Source organism: Hydra vulgaris, chromosome 14 (genome assembly GCF_038396675.1).
Source record: "Hydra vulgaris chromosome 14, alternate assembly HydraT2T_AEP".
NCBI lineage: Eukaryota > Metazoa > Cnidaria > Hydrozoa > Anthoathecata > Hydridae > Hydra > Hydra vulgaris.
In genome coordinates, this window is record NC_088933.1 from 19,930,001 (window position 1) to 19,948,719 (window position 18,719).

The 18,719-nt window shown below is 26.3% G+C and overlaps 1 protein-coding gene across 1 annotated transcript in view; it reads left to right on the top strand.

The window, feature by feature from the left end:
- The window catches only part of LOC100207195 (proteasome subunit alpha type-5), a 59,591-nt gene extending 47,447 nt beyond the window's left edge, over positions 1-12,144 (top strand). The window contains exons 10-11 of the mRNA XM_065818155.1: positions 7,963-8,049; positions 11,977-12,144. Of these exons, the coding sequence (XP_065674227.1) occupies positions 7,963-8,049; positions 11,977-12,057 (168 nt within the window). The 3' untranslated portion in view covers positions 12,058-12,144. The remainder of the gene's footprint in view (positions 1-7,962; positions 8,050-11,976) is intronic.
- Positions 12,145-18,719: the final 6,575 nt, after the last annotated feature.

Sequence of the window (18,719 nt, forward strand, 5' to 3'; positions counted from 1 at the left end):
TTTTTTAGTCATTTCATCCAATATACTGGGATTGTGGGTTAAACCATTTTAATGCTATTATAAATTTATGTATAGTAGCATTAAAATGTTTCTTAGCATTCTTCCTGGAGATGATGATAAGAAAATATAGAGTTCAAAACTGCCAACATTAATACGCGTCATAGAAACACAGAGACAGGTCTTGTTATACCTTTTATCAAACCTGAAAGATTTGCACTGGGATCAAGCTTTATCTGAAGCTATTGACAATGTATTTTTACACTATCAGAAAGCCAATATCCCAACTCCAGTAGGCAGAAACAATATTGGTAAAGTAATTAAAGATTACTATGAAAACAAATTCAATGAAATTGAAAGATTGTAGAAGATCAGAAGACGAACTTAGAATAGTTAAAATTTAAATCAGAATTGAATTTGACAATGAAATTTTATAAGAACTCAGTTGTAAAGGACATTTCTGCTAGGACAAGGTTGTCAAATAAAAAATAAAAAAGCAAATAGAAAGACATAAAAATAATCTTGAACGAAAAGGAAATGAACCCATATAAACATAATTTTGAAATGATAAATCTTGAATTAGACAATAGCTCTTGTGAGAATGGGAATATCGAAAAAGTTAGCACCAGAGCACAGAATAGGAAACAAATAAGAGTTCTTAAATGTGGCATAGATATATTTGTTCTTCATGACATATTGAAAAATGACCTGACCTTGTTTCATTCAATTCCCATAACAACATCTCATCAGCCCAACTTATTGCCATTGTGTATTCCCTTGTAACAGCATGTGGGGGTGACACATACAGGCTGTGTTTAAATGGAAGGACAGCCCACTGGTATAGAACCATTGTACCAGAAATAATTTTGAAAATAAAATAAAATTGGATGCTATCGCCAAAAATGGTAGTGCATTGAGATGGAGAACTTATGGACACTTGATTCTAAAGGAACAGATGACGGATTGCCAATTCTTGTGTCTGTAGTTGATGGGTCAAAGCTTGTTGGCGTTCCCCTACATCCAAAATCAACAAAAGAAGCTGGTAAAGCTCTTTAGGATAATCATAGCAAAGGCAACTAAAAACTTCTTAGAGAATGGAAGAGTGAAGAAAATGTTATTGACCTGGTTTTATGTTTATTTGTGTTTGATGAAGTTATACAACTTTATCAAGCACAGGTAAACTTAATTAAATATAAAATATCTAGGTTAAGATCATACAATTACACTGCAATGATAAACATTTTCAGGAAAGAGAACCGTTGTATGTGTGTTACCAAAGAAAGAATTATATCGCGCCCTTTTCTGGCTTGTCATAGGTATTTAGGTGAATTACTTTTCTGGAAAGGTTTAAAAGTGGAGACATCTGCTAGTCCACATATTTTGATCTTCCAAAGGTGAGTTTAATAGGCTATACCTTTTGTTTTACCTACAAATAATATATTATACAAAAAATAGTGAAGAGCTACTTTTTACAATTGGGATGTAGTGAAATTACTACTTATAGTTTTAACTTATAAAAATTAACATTTGTTTACCGTATTTTTTTCACTTTTTTAGGTTCAAGAAATATTTCCCTCGACTGTCATCAGATAAACAAGCTAAGTATTATTACCTCGTGCCTATAGAAGAAAAATCTCTTATACAATCATTAACACCAGGTGACTACAAAGAGCTGGTTCAGCTTTGTCTGGTCATAATAACTAAGGAATTTGAACCAAAGAACTTTAATATGCTCTACCCTGGTGCCCTTCACAAAGCAAGGTGGATAAGTAAACTGGTATATACTCTGAAGATGATGCTACTGTCTGGACAGATCAAAGAAAAGCTGAAATTGTTACTAGCAATCAAACAAGAAAATTGGATTTGTTCTATTTTTAGTTTCAGTTTATGTGCAGTGGTGGCATGTTTGTCCTGTACCAGCAAGCACAATAGTGACTTACTTGATTTTAGTGGAAAACCTGGCAAAATTTACTTAGCATGGCTCAACTCTTGTTGCAAATGCTCACATTACATTCAGTTGGCACACCTGGTGCTTATCTGAGGAATTGATTTGGAACTATTAAACATTATTACACCCTGTGAAGAAAATTTTACTAATTTTTTAAATCTTGTACTTTATATGCTGTATTTAATAAAAGAAAACAGCTTATTTCTTTTTCTGAGTCCAACCATGTTATTAGAATGCAATGCAAGGAAAATTTTTGATTTTTGGGCTAAGTTTCATATTTTCCAATTGCCAGTGCTCATTTAATTGTGGATGAATCTTCAAAAAAACTTTGTATGTGTTATGTATATGTCATTTTTTATGCCTAAATACAATACCAAAATTAGAGATGAATAGTTTTTTTTTTATTATAGTATATTTTTAGTATATGATCATTAAAAGCACAAATACATGTATAAACACCAGTTTAACTTATATTTTTAATAGAAAGTTAAATTAGCTGTAAGTTACTTATAAATACTTATAAATTCAAAACTGTATGGAAATGTTTTTTTTTTAATTCCTGCCAAACCCACAGTTTTTTTGGGTTTTTTTGACAAAAAACTTTGCTAAACTAGGACTAACAAAAGAAAAAGTGTAACATCTCTAGATTCATGCCTTCATGGTTTTCACTGGTGTAACACGCATTTCCACAAATATATATTATATTTGTATAAGTATTTATAAATATATATATATATATATATATATATATATATATATATATATATATATATATATATATATATATATATATATATATATATATATATATATATATATATGTATATATATATATATATGTGCTTACACTAATATATATTATAATAGTATAAGTATATTATATAAGTCTCATGTATTTATTAGGTAGCGGGTCATTAAAGTGAAAAGATGTTTAAACAATTTTTTCCTTTGTTCTTTTTTTTTCCAATAATACAGCCTGGTTTCTAATCTTTGTTTCTAAAACGTTGCATTTAAGTAACTTTTTGTTAATAATTTAAATAAATATTTTATCAACAATTTTATATTATTAGTTTTACTACTTAAAGTATATTAAAATATATAAAAAATTTGTTTTTATTAAAAAAATTTTCTAATGGTTACTGTTTGCTAATAAAACCATTTTTAATGACCCTGAACCATTTATTAAGTATATAATCATGTATATTAAAAAAATTTACTTGATAATAATTAAATTACGCATTCAGTTTAATTTAGAAAGCAGTTTTTATGTTTTGTATAAACAATGAATGGAAAGTTATGAAGTTGTTACTGCTAACAGATAGATTGGAATGTTTACTATTTTTAAAATATGTTCATCCAAATAAGAATAGAAAATATAAATTATAAAAATAAAACGTGATAGAATTTTGAAAAATCAAAAGTTTTAAACCGCAAAGTATGGCAAGTGGGACGAGAAAACTTAGTTTAAAAATATAATTTCAAAACTTTAATTTTAAAACTTAGTTTAAAAAATCATGCGTTAAATTTTTAATGATAGAGTAAATTTTAGTAATAACTTAGTTTAAAACATCATGTGTTAAACATTTTTAATGACAGAGTTACTAAAATTTTAGTAACAACTTTAAGTAATAACTTTAGTAATATTCATTTTGTTAGAAATCTTAATTTGAACTTTAGTAATAAGTTTAATAAAAATCTATAAATATTTTTTTTTTTAATTTAATTCTTAAGATAAATACTTTTTTTAATAATAATTCAACTTGATTTGAAATGATTTGAAATAACTTTAATTTTTTGAGAATAGCTATAAAATAAATAAAAAATATTTCATTGTTTTTATTTAACGTCAAAGCCGCAGTAACATATTTTTCTGTAGATAGACAAATGCATTAATGAAAAAATCTAAGGTTTTTTGTCTGATTTCCCCGACTTTATATGAAAAAAACTCAAACAAAAAATCGTCCATCCTTTTTCTTGTACACACTGGTACGCTTTTGGGTGACACCCTCCCCATACTGCGTACATAATTTATGAGATGACCCCATGAGAACTAATTTCCTGAGTATTGCTCTTAAAGACTTGATGCTGAACATGGATAATCGAGCTTGTTAATAACGTGTTTCAGTTTTATGAATGCAAAACATTGCTCAGGGCGATTTTATTTATCACATTCCTTGTGTGTGTGTGTGTGTGTGTGTGTATATATATATAAATATATAAATATATATATATATATATATATATATATATATATATATATATATATATATATATATATATATATATATATATATATATATATATATATATATATGTATAGATATCGATATATAGAATATATTCGAGGTTAAGTATTTTGATGTAATAATACGAAGTCTCTTGTACGTGTTACAGTGCTCAATATTACTGAATAATAGAGCTATATATAATTATATTTAGATGAATAAAAACAACTGATTAGCGAATTAGATTAACTGAAATACTTAACCTCGAATTTATTCTATATATCGATATCTATACAAATATTTGCTCCGTAAAGTTGAGCACTTTACTCAAGTCGTCAACGCGATGGATAAAATAAACTTTGATTACTCAATAAAAAACATTTCAATACCGTCAGAAAGAGACTTTAAATTAAAATTATTAAACAAAATGAAATTACTCTTAAAGAAAATGAGATGGAAAGCGTTCTTTTTTATTAATAACGATCCAAGAACTAAAGACAATATCAATTATACAAACTACGGAATTAGATCTCCTATATGTCCACCGCAAATAAAAGAAATGTCATTCTTCGAAAAAGACTTAATCAATCTTATTAAATCAATAAAGTTTCAAGACATACGCAACACTTTTCAAAATGGTATGAAAGAAGATATCAAAACTATACATAAATCTCACAAAACCCTAACACATGCTGACAAAACATCAAATATGTATAAACTGTCTAAAGAAGATTACAATAATATGTTAACAAATGCCATTACCACTACCTACAAAAAAGCAAATCCAAAATTAAAAGACCATATAAACAAAGAAGGAAAACAAATTTTAACCAACCACGAGGTATATAAAAAAATAGAAATAAACGGATCCTCTAACTGTTTTTTCACTTTGAAAGATCACAAGGAAAACTTTGTAAACAATCCATCTGTGCGCCTTTTGAACCCTTCAAAAAATGAGGTAGGATGAATTTCTAAGGTAATTTTAACAAAAATTAATTGTGAACTTAAAAATAAACTTTTTTTGAATCAATGGCAAAGTACGCAAAATGTTTTAGACTGGTTTAAAAAAATCACCAATAAGCACTTATACAAATTCCTAGTTTTTGATGTTAACGATTTTTACCCTTCCATAAAGGAAAGCACCCTCAACAATGCTATGAATTTTGCTGACCATCATATCGTCATCAAAAGCGAAGACAAAGCATTAATAAAGCATGCAAGAAAATCTCTTATCTTCAACAACGATGAAGCATGGATTAAAAAAAGAGGTGGGTTGTTCGATGTAACAATGGGGGCATTTGATGGTGCTGAAGTTTGCGAATTAATAGGTATTTTCATACTGTATCAAATTTCACAACATTATAATAAAGAAGATTTCGGCCTATATCGTGACGACGGTCTTGCTGTATTCAAGAACAAAAACGGTCAGCAAATGGAAAAAATCAAAAAGCATATAACACTCATTTTTAAAAGAAACGATCTTCAAATCACCATTCAATCTAATTTAAAAATTGTTAACTACCTCGATGTTACGTTAAATCTAAGTAACGATACGTTTCAACCATATTTTAAACCTGATAATCAAATAAGGTACATCCACTCCAATTCCAACCACCCTCCAAGCATAATAAAAGCAATCCCTCGCAATATTGAACAAAGATTATCTTCCATGTCAATTAATGAAATATTCTTCAAAAAGGCTATTCCACCGTATGAAGAGGCTTTAAAAAAATCGGGATACAAATCGAACCTTACCTACCAACCACAAATAATCTCAAGTCAAAATCAACAAAAAAAGCAACGTAAACGTAATATTATTTGGTATAACCCTCCGTTTAGCTTAAACGTCAAAACAAAAATAGGAAACCGTTTTCTAGCCCTTATTGACTTACATTTTCCAGCCGGCCACAAGCTACACAAAATATTCAACGGAAATTCTATTAAGATTAGCTACAGTTGCATGCCTTACCTAAAATCTATCATAAATTCGCATAATTTCAAAATTTTACACAACAAAAATCAATTAAAACCAACCAATGTAACTGCGTAGATAAAGCATTTTGTCCTTTGAACAATCAATGTTTATCTAGCAATATTGTCTGTCAAGCAACCGTAAGTTCCAGTCATCATGATCGTAATAAAAAAGTATATTTTGGCATTAGTAATACACCTTTTAAACTAAGATACGCAAACCATCTCAAATCATTTGCATCAGTTAAATATAGAAATGACACAGAACTATCTAAGGAAATATGGAGCTTAAAAGACCAAAACATAAAGCCCATTATAGAATGGAAAATTGTCAAACGTTGTAAACCTTACAATCTAGCAACAAAAATATGCCACCTTTGTCTCTACGAAAAATATGTAATTTTATCGCATAATGGAAAAAACCTACTGAATAAAAAAAACGAAATCGTATCTCAGTGTCGACATTCAAAAAAATTCCTATTATCTTTATTTGACACAGGGGACTAGTAAACTATAACGGCTTTTTGTTTTTTGTTTTTTGATTTGTTTTTTACGTAGATTTGTTTATAACGTCAGATGTCATTCTACAGTAATTTTTTACGTTTTTGTAACGGTTTGTTTACGTTTTTTGTTTGTATTAACGGCTGATGATTGCCTTCGGGCATGAAACTTTAAGTCCCGCTAATCAGTTGTTTTTATTCATCTAAATATAATTATATATATATATATATATATATATATATATATATATATATATATATATATATATATATATATATATATATATATATATATATATATACATATATATTCTTATATCGTAGTCAAAAGAGATTTTTATGGTAAAAAAGTCTTTTTTTAACAACAATTACACCTTTTCAACAATTAAGCTATATTTTAATGTTGTTTAAAATTTAAAAAAATTAAAATAATGCAGAAGTACATTGAGTTTTATCGTATTTCAAAAAGTCGCAATAGTAATGACTTTTTAGAAAGTTTTTTCGATTCATATATACATTTTTTTTTTAAACATATTTTTAACTTGTTTCGCTGCGCAGCGGCCTTGTTTGTCAAGGTTTGTGTTTCAGAGTTAAAGAGTTGATAAAGGGCTGTAACCACAACTAAAGTAGCCTTCTCAACTATAGTGAACTTTATGGCCTTGGGTGAATTCAAATTTAAAAAGTATAAAAATAAGCACGAAGCGTTGCTACATCGACTATCTTATAGCTGCTACAAGGGAGTGCTGCTACATTGACTATCTTATAGCCTGCTTATAAGCTTAAATAACAAAATTTATAAGCTTAAATAACAAAAAATGTTATTTAAGCTTATAAATTTTTTCTGGTCTGGTTTATTAGCGGTCTCTTTAAAACTACAATTTATGAAAGAAACTTTTAGACTACCATGTAAGACTATATATATATATATATATATATATATTTGTGTGTGTGTGTGTGTATATATATATATATATTTTTGTGTGTGTGTGTGTGTGTGTATATATATATTTGTGTGTGTGTGTGTGTGTGTGTGTGTGTGTGTGTGTGTGTGTGTGTGTGTGTGTGTGTGTGTGTATATATATATTATACAACCCTCGGAATTAAGAAAAATGGGGTCGGCAATAATTTGCCAACCTCAATCTTTTAGAGTTCGGCATCCGGTCGGCAAAAATTATTTGATACAAAAGTCTTACCATAAAACATAGAAACAAGGTCAGCAATTTTTTGCTAACCTCAAACACTTTCAGGTCGGCATATATATATATATACACATACACACATATACATAAAATGAGAAAAGTGAAATTACATCTTTTTTTAGTCGATGACACTGAAAGAAGCATGTACACAGGCCTTAACTATATTAAAGCAAGTAATGGAAGAAAAGCTCAACTCAACAAATATAGAAGTATATAATTATTTTACTTATTAATATTGTTTTTGGTATATTCATTATTCATATAATATTTCTTATCATTGTTTGCTTTGTTGTTGTTAATTTTTTTTACTACCAACATACTTATAGGGAGTGATTCATTGGAGTATTTATAATAATAAAATAATATTTTTTTAAATATATTTTTCAGCTAAGACATTGGGTTAACATGTTTTTTTGTTAAGGTTGCTGTTTCAAAAGTATACTTTGTTTATTTGTGTGCATTTTAATTTAAGGTATCTCTGGTTTATGGAAAAGTTTTTTTATCTGGAAGTAAAAAAAAAAAGTTAAAAAAGTTTTATTCACATTTATTTTATCAAATTACACACCATACTACACATAATGTATCTGGGCAATTCCATTTTTAACTTACATTACACACGCAACAACTTTATCAATTATTTGCCTAGTTAAACTGTAAATTAAACTTGTATCTGTTTTGTATGAAAGCTGTTAGTCTAAAGAATAAAATAAGCTAAAAAGTTTTGAGTCTGGCCAAAAGAGGGCAAATTTATTATTGAAAATGCCACTTAACTTATTTTACACAGAAAACAAGGTAAAATTATTGCTTCAGCTTTTAAGTCAGATTTCTGCTAATCAGTAAAGCGGTTTGTATTAGAAACTTTCACAAGATGTTAAGAATTCTATGCCAATTTAAAAGATATAAAATTTTATCAGAGGTGACCGGCTAATGAAAATAAACTTGTTTTTTTTTATACTATATATTTAACTTACGTTGCATCACTTATGTTACCGAGCAATATTTATTGTGGATTTTTTATATCTATTATTAGGAGTTACAGTTACATAACAAAAGTATTGGATATTAAAAGTAATTAACAAAGGAAATTTTAAAAAACTGGTGGCACTCTTCCTGAGTGATTTTTCATAACATTTATGAAAGTTATCAAACAAAAACAGTGTTTACACAAGACCAAGAACAACTTTAAAAAAATATTTTAGTATTATAATTTCATTATTACTTATTTGAGTCGTTTAAAAAAAAAAACTCCTTATGTTTATGCGTATTGCCATATTTTTATTAGGTTGAGTTTTTAAAATGCTGCAAAATATTTACATTTAAATCTTTTAAAATATTTTTGACGAAAAAACTGCCATCACAGTTTAGGAAGCAGAGGGGTTCAGATATATGTGATCATTTGTGACAGGAGGAAGGGGCTTTATGGATGACCCATAATTGCATTTACAAACAATTTGTTTTGCTAAAACAAAAATAAAAAAGATTTTAACTAATTTTTTTTTAAATATAAGGAGAATATCGAAAAAATCTTCTTTTTTTTTTTAATGTCTGAATACAAATACTTAAATAATTCTTATTTTTATTTATTTATTTGTGTATTTATGTCAACTAAAATAAGAATACATAAACAAATAAAAAAGCAATAATTTAGATAATTTCATTAACATTAAAAATAAATAAAAAAATATTCACCTAACCAACATGAAGAAATATGTTTACTTAATAATGTTTTGTTAACGAAAAAGCGCCAGAACTTTAGTAACTGCATGTAGTTTTAACTTCCGTTACACAAATTTAAAATTTAAATGTGCTTTAACTAATCATCTTTATTCAAAGCTTTAAATGTAAAAATGTAACATTTGATATTCTTTTGCATATATTATTAAAAAATTAAGTTTTTTAACTAAATTTTAGAAAAAACAAAACTTTATCATGTTTTTGTTAACTTATGTTACATGAAAGTTGCAAAAGTTCTTTTGTTATTTTCTTAAAATATATATATTTTATAAAGTATAAAATCTAACCTACAACAATTTGAACATGTTAGCTCCATTTTCATGCTAATTTAACTCCGATTATGCAAATAAGTTCATGGTTAAAATAACATTTTACGATGATACCTTTTTTATCATGCAACAATGAGAAAAACTGTAACTTTTTGTAAAATAAAATTTAGTATTAAAGGTATATTTTAAATAAACTTTCATGTGTCTACATCAATATTAATTTGCTAAAAGTTGACAAAAAAGAGAATAAAAGTTTACTACTTTTTCATTTTCCGCCGTGGAATTGCCCATATATAAATTGTTTTTCTTTTGATCACCAGCAAGACTAGTTTATCTAAAATTTCATTTAACCATTGGTGATTTTCATTTGTTGCATTTTGGTTTCCAAAGTTTTGGACACCTTTTGCATTTTCTTTGTTGGAATATCTGATGTTTGTTTAGATGGATTGACTTTTTTCACTTTAGAGTGTTGACATGATCGACTTCTAATTGTTCTTTTAATTCATTTTCAAGTGCAATTCTGTTTTCTTGAGTAGTAGTTTAAGTTAGATCAACATTTGCTTTTAGATTTTTTACAATTTATTAAGACTTATTGATTAAGAATAGTGTGTCAGGATAATTAACTATTATTTATTGGATAGGTTCATATAGCTGAGCTAGAGCTGGTAGAAGTTATAAACAGTGCGAACAGAGGTGTGAGCATTTGTAAAAAGATTGAACCACTTTTGGTAGATGAAATATTTTGGCATTTGTAATTTACATTTGTCCACTTTGTTTATGTATAGTAGAAATAAATCTTATTTTTGAATAAGTGTTTTGAATCCCACAATGATTTGAAGATGCGTGAAACATTTACTGGAATTAAAGAGTTTTGATTGGAGATGAACAAAAGTATTTTTAAGTATAGTGAGTTGGTAAAGTACCTGTTTAATATTTTTCACAAACCTTTTTAACATGGAAATAAACTCCAACATCTTAAGGATGAAAAATGTGCTATGAATGAGCCAGTAAGCATACAAACTTGACATTGTTTTCAATACAAAGGTGTATTATGTGTGTACTGTGGTCCTTATGTATAAACACATTAGTTCCAGGAATTATTTTGAATGCTAGAAGACTGTTTGACTACCCTTTTCACCATTGGAGCTAATTTCATCAAAATTCTAAACATTTTACCCAGGTATTCATTGATGTTTACTTCAAGACACTAAGTCTTAGATGTGTTGAAGTATTCATTTACATTTTTATCAGTACAATAACGTTCACAGTGCTCTGAATGCTATAATTTTACCTACAGTTCTCTAGATTAATCTATGTTTCCAACATTTGATGATTTGGTTCCAACATAATACCAAGTTTTGCCTGGTTTGTAAATAAATTAGTTTGTTTTGTATTGTAAATACCAAGAAGTAAAAAACCAAGTTTTGCCTGTTTGTAAATAAATTAGTTTGTTTTGTATTGTAAATGCAATTCTAAAAAAAGGATCACTTCAGCAGAATTTTTACTAAAAAACTACATTTTAAGTTAAATGTTGAAAGTTTATTTCCAAAACTAAAGTTATTTCCAAAACTAGGAAGTTAAATAGTTAAAATAATTTACTCATAGTTTTTAATGTTAAATTTTTTTTATTAAAAACCAAATAGTTTTATACAGTATGGTAGTGCCAAAAATTCTATAAAGTACTGCAGAAAATTTTTTTTTTAATGGTTATCCTTTTAAAAGATATTTCATTAAAAAAATATTTAAAAAAGTTGTTTAACTTAACATGCTATTCAATTATATCCACTTATATTCTAGTTTTATTTATGTTATATTTACGGTGTTATTATATATAGTGTTTTTATTTATAGTGTTTTTATTTATAATGTTTTTATTTATAGTGTTATTATTTATAGTGTTGTTATTTATAGTGTTATTGTTTATAGTGTTATATGTAGTGTTTTTAATTATATTGCTTTTATTTATAGTGTATTTATAGTGTTTTAAGTTATAGTGTTATTATTTATAGTGCTATTATTTTAGTGTTATAATTTATAAGTAGTTTTATTATTAGTATTAGTTTATATAATAGTAAATAAAATTTAGTATTAGTTTAATATAATAGTAAATAAAACTGTATTTTATTTTATTTAGATGGCAACTATTACAATAAAAGACAAGTTTCATATGTTATCAAAAGTAGAAATTGAAGATGTTATTAAAACTATAAAATAAAAAAAAACAACGAGCGTTTTAGATTGTTGTGATATTGTATTAATAGTAATATTGAAATTGTTGCAGTGAAATAAACTTGTTGCTTAAGTTGTTGTTGTTTTTTTAAAGTGTTGGGTTATATTAGGCAAACTAGTTTCAAACTTTTTGGTACCTTTTTGGTACATGTATATTATCAGTATCATGTATATTATCATCATCATATATATTATCAATAAGTTATATCATCAATATCATAAGTGAATTTGCATTTCATTTATTTTATCACACATGACACATAATGTATAAGATGAACCATGACCTACTTAAATACACGGCCGGACTTGTTGCTTACAAGTCCCATCATTAGTAGGCCAGTTTTTAGTCCAGTTCTTTATTTGCTTAAAGTTTTTTTCTCTCAAAAGAATTATATATATAGTTATTAGAATAACGGGTGATGCGGAAATTATCGGACAAATCCTAATTTCATTATTTGAGCATAATAATTAATTTTTGTGGTTTTATGCGTAGGCATAAATGTTCTATAAAATGTAAACTTTATTATTTGAAACACAATTATTTAAAATGAGGTTAAATGCAGCTGAACGAGAATCTTTTCGAAAGCGACTAAAAATGTTTTTTGTAAATAAACCTAATATAAAAAAAAAAAAATCGTAAATCATTTTGAAAAGGAAGGATTTGCTCGAAGTACAATATATGATAACCTAAAAAGACTTGAAACTGTTCAATCGTTTTCTGATAGAAAGCACCCTGGTCGAGACTTGTCAACAATCGAAAAGGGGTCAGTCAGAGAAAAATAGGTATTAAATTCGGTGTAAATCAATCGACAATTGGTCGTCAGTTAAAAAAAATGAATATTAAATATAGAAAACGTGAAAAGACTCCAAAATACACTATAGAACAACAAATAAAGGCAAAGAAAAGAAGCAGGAAACTAGTTAACCAACGATGACGAAAAATACTTTTGTTTTGCAGGGGACAACATGCCTGGAAATTCTGGATACGATACAAACAACAAAAAGACATGCCCAGAAAGTGTTTGTTTTATAGGAAAAGAGAAATTTCCAAAAAAATTATTAATGTGGATAGCCATATCTGACCGTGGTATGTCCAAGCCATTGTTTCGCACTTCCAAGGCTGTAGCGATCAATTCATCAATCTATATTAATGAATGTTTTGAAAAACGACTTCTTCCATTTATTCACAAGTATCATGGAGACTTTAACTAATTATTTTAGGCCAGATTTAGCAAGTTCTCATTATTCTAAAGATTCTCTAAATTGGATGGACCAATATGTCTATTACGTTTATAAAGAATCCAATCCCCCAAATGTGCCTCAAGCACAACCAATTGAAAATTTTTGGGGAAATTTGGCACAGAAGGTTTACGAGGGAGATTGGCAAGCTTCAACAGAGCAAGTTTTGATTGATCGCATTAAACTAAAACTACAAGAAATTGATTTAAACTTTTTACAGTCGCATATGAAAGGCGTCAGAGCAAAATTGAGATCAATTGCAGATGGTGGTGTTTTTCATATAAAAAATAATATATTTTTATTAAAAGATAAATGCTTTATTTAAAAAAAATATAATAGTAGTTTGTTTTTTTATTTATAAATAAGTTATTGACGTTTTTATTTTGTCCGATAACTTCCGCATCACCCGTTAAAAACAAACTTTCATTTTTATATTATTTGTTTATCTTATAAAATGCCTAAAAAGTGCTGTGTAGTTGCTTGCAGAAGCGGTTAGAAAAAGAAAAAAGTTACAATACTAAAGAAGGTTTTATAACTAAAACAGTATTTAATTTTCCCTAAGACATAGATTTATGCTCTTGGCAGATCAAGTTTATAAACAGAATTAATTGGAAACCATCTAAATTCTCTGGAATATATATTAATCATTTTGAAGAAAAATTTATAAAACCAGGCAAAGGAAATACACTAGACTTTACAAAGAATCCTATTCCAACAGTTCATACAAATAAAGATTGTTTTTTAAAGCCATCTTTACTTCCTAAACTTACAACTTTAAGAAAGTTCCTACAAAAAGACTTTATTCTCATTCAAACTAGATAAGATTTGTTCAATCAATGACTTGACTGAGCAAGTTTGTCTTCAAAATTTTTTATTTAAAAAAGTATATGGTGGTGTTATTTATTATTGTATTATTGAAAATATAACATCATTAATTAACATTAAAATGTTGATACCATGTAAAATTATATCATAAAGGAAATTTGATACCTCTTCTCCAATGGTTTCGTCAAAACAATAAGTGTACACTAACAAGTGTAAGCATTTTAGAAAATTTAGTTTCTTATATGAGAAATCGGGTTGTTGAAAATATTTTAAGCGAACTTTATAGCTTTATGTATTATGAATGGCATGGCAGAGAATTATATAGTAATGAACTTATTTGGTTTGTTTTAGTTCTACGATATACCTCTAGACAAGCCTACAACTTGTTATCAGATGAATTTCCTTTTCCTTTATTTTCGTATTTAAAAGCATCAACTCAAGGTGGAATCAAACCAATTAAAGCATTAAAATATTTATTAAAAAAAGAAAAAAAAAGCACAGATTCAGTTTTTTTAATTGATGAAATATACTTGCAAATAAGTGTTCAATATCATGGTGGTAAATTTGTTGGAAAAGATGAGAACGGAGAATTTTATTTAGAAGTTGTAGTTTTTATGTTGGTTAGTATTAAACTTTCTATACCTTTTGTTGTTAAAGCATGTCCTTAAAAAAGTATTTCTGGAAATTGTTTGATGGCTGAAATCGAAAAATGTCTAACAAATCTTTTTGACGCTTATTTTAAAATTCGTGCTATCATCACAGACCATTCAAGCAATACAATTGCATTTAAAAAACTCATAAAAAAGTACAATTCTACAGAAATTTTTTTTTTAATTATGGACAAAATAAAATTTACACATTTAATAGTGTACATATTTTAAAAAACATCAGAAATAATCTATTACATTCAAAGAGGTTTATTTATTCTACATTCAATTTTGATAAATTTAAGGATCCAATGAATATTGAAGCTAGAGATATTCATTGGCAGTTATTTCACTTAGTTAATGGAAAAGATAAGTTACTGCATGCTAATTTTAAGAAAGCTTACAAACTTACTCCAACTGGTTTACATCCAGGAAAAAATAAACAGTGTTAAGCTCGCTTTGCAAATTTTCCATTAGTCAACATATTCTACCATTAAAAGTTACTTTCCAAAAGAAATAAGTGCTGCTAATTTCTTATATTTAATAAATACTTGGTGGAGAATTAAAAATTCAAAGAATATATATATAGTAATAATAATAAAATAGGAAGTGCTGTTATTGCAAAAGATCAAAAACCTGAATTTTTAAGTGCTTTTGCTCAATATGTAAGTGAATGGTATAATACAAATTTACAGGGATGTCACATATTGTCGTTTTCAGCTCAGATGTCAAATACACTCATTGTCACATTAAAAGAAACTGCATCTTTAATCGAAGATTTACTATCAGAAGGATATGATTACATTTTAGCCAGCAGAAAACTGATCCTCTTGAAAAACATTTTGGGAAACTTATGCAGATGAGTAGTAGAAGGTTTCTAGTTAGTTTGTGTGAAGTTGAAAGTTCTGAAAATATAATCATCCTAAAACCTCTACTTAAAGAAGCTCTGGCTTTTAATACGTTTAATAATGAAGTATCAGTAATAATGAAGTACGAGTAAATAATGATGCAAAAGAACTAGAAACAGCTTTACTTTTATTACAAAATAAAATAGAAGAATATGATTTATGTGAAAGTTCAAAGGAAGTTGTTATTCATGTTGCTGGGTATATAGCAAAAAAAATTAAATCCAAATTTAAATGTTTTTTTGTCAAGATCTTCTTCAAACTAACAATATATCTTCACTTTATATAAAATACTCTCAAGAGGAGGTTTAACTGAACCTAGTCAAAACATGGTAGAATATATTTGTTCCTTCTTTTTCATATTAGATATCACTAAAGAATTGTATTTAACTAAATATTCCAACAAGTTGAAAAGTTCAGCTCTAGCTGCGCTTGAACTGTTCAAAAATAGCATTTGTTTTATGTGTTCTGACCATTTAGAAACAGGAAGACACATTACTGTTTTTAATATATTTTATATTCACATTACTGTTATTAATATATTTTATAATAATGAATAATCAATTCAAATTGGAAAGATTCAGAAAATTGAAGTAGAAGCCTTTAAAAATTGACACAACAAAAAATAAACTTAATTTATTATCTTTATTTTTTGCTATAGATGCACTTTTGTTTGGATTCTGTATATTTAATTTTTGTTTTGATTTGCTTATATATAGCTTTCATCTTTTTCTAAAGCTAGTTTATGGTGGACTAAGTTTTGCTTTTGTATTTTTTATTAAAACTATTTTCTTTTTTGATAAGTTATGTTTTTTCATAGCTGTGTTTTTTTTGCTTATATATTTTTCTCAAGTTATATATTTTGTTAAATCTATTTGCTTGCTTTAATATTTGGATAATATTAGTTTAATAAATAATAATTATATCGTAAAAACTGTCCTACTGTTTTTCGGACTTGAAAGCAACAAGTCCGGTCGTATTTAAGTAGGCCATGGATGAACACAATAACTAGATGATGATATAGTTAATATTTTAACTATCAGTGTATATAAAACATTTAAAAAAAGATGACACATAATGTACTATTGATATGACACATTACTCCTACGTGTTTCAATTTAACATTTTTTTGTTTCATCTTTTATATTTTGCAATCTGAATTTGTTAATTATATGTTTTATCTTTCAAAGTTTACAAATTAACATCGTTTTATATTACATAGCTTGCAAATTAACATTGCTTTATTTTCTATAGCTTTAAAAGTTTTATCTTCCAATTGTTTCATCTTTCAATCTTCAAAAGCAATTTAACATTGTTTTTTTTTGTTTTGATTGCTTAAAATTTAACTCTTTTTTCTTCCATAACTTACAATTTAATATTGTTTTATCTCCCAGCATAATTCATAAGCATAATTCTATAGCATAATTCAAAGTTGCTGTTATATTTACAAAAACATTGCATTATTTTAATTTTTAATTTATACTTTGTTACGCATTTATGCAGTATTGTTCTCAATGAAATTTTCTAATCATAATTTTTTTTCTTTACAAAAGATAGAGACTAAATTTGTAATGGAGTTTTTATTTTAAAATAAATTTTCATTTTTATGGCTATTTATTAATACGTCTTGTTATTTATCTGTTATTGTGGAGAAATACATTTGAAGAAAAAAACTATGAAAGGGTAAGATATTTGATTTTAATTTTATATATAATATATATATATATATATATATATTTATATACATATATATATATATATATATATATATATGTATATATATATATATATATATATATATATATATATGTATATATATATATATATATATATATATATATATATATATATATATATATATATATATATATATATATATATATATATATATATCAGGGGTGGATACAGCATTTTTTGATGTTTGAGCTAACTTCTAGACATGGAACAAACCCCACAAATTTATGTTTATACTTACATAAAATGAGGATATTTTGCAAAAAATTGCAATGATTGAAGTCTGGGAATAAAAAAGCCCAAAAATTTTATCTTTAATTGACATAAGTATAAACATAAATTTTTGGAGTTTGTTCTATGTCTGGAAGTTAGCTGAATGTTATCTCAAACATCAAAAAATGCTAAATCTGTACATATATATATATATATATATATATATATATATATATATATATATATATATATATATATATATATATATATATATTCATATATTTATATATATGTATATATATACATACATGCATAAATGCATCTAGATGCATTTATGTTTGTGCGTATATTGTTATTTAAATGAATTGTCAAAGTGTTGGAGTAAAATGTTTAATAGGGAGTAAAAAATGCTGTATATAGAATTTTATATAATATAATAAAAAACTAAAACAGCAAAAAAAAAAAATGTTAAATTTTGAAAATCAGTTTTTGCCTAGAAAGTTTAGAAAAATATATTAAAGGTCTATCCTTCCTCTTTCTCTTCCTGTTTTTCACCACCAAATTTGCTTTTCTGTAGCAAAGTGTGAGTAGAATTGCAAGAGTCATGTACAGGTACTTTTCTTCTTATTCATATAAGAGTTGGTCTCATATCCTATTTATCCTAAATTTAAACTTTATAAACATTCATAACATATAAACGCTTTAAAAAGAGTAATTTCTGTAACAAAAATACTTTTTTAACTTTGATCTTTAATTATTAAAATTAAACAATTAAAGGTAATTTAATTTTGTATTTTTATATTACTTATATATTGTCTTAGTATCATCACTTCAGAATGTAAACAAAGCTATGAAATCAAGATGTTTTATTCTGCAAGGACTTTTTTCCATAAAAATTTTATTATGTTTTATTTTATTAATGAGATTTTTTATAATTTAATTTTGTATTTTTATATTACTTATATATTGTCTTAGTATCATCACTTCAGAATGTAAACAAAGCTATGAAATCAAGATGTTTTATTCTGCAAGGACTTTTTTCCATAAAAATTTTATTATGTTTTATTTTATTAATGAGATTTTTT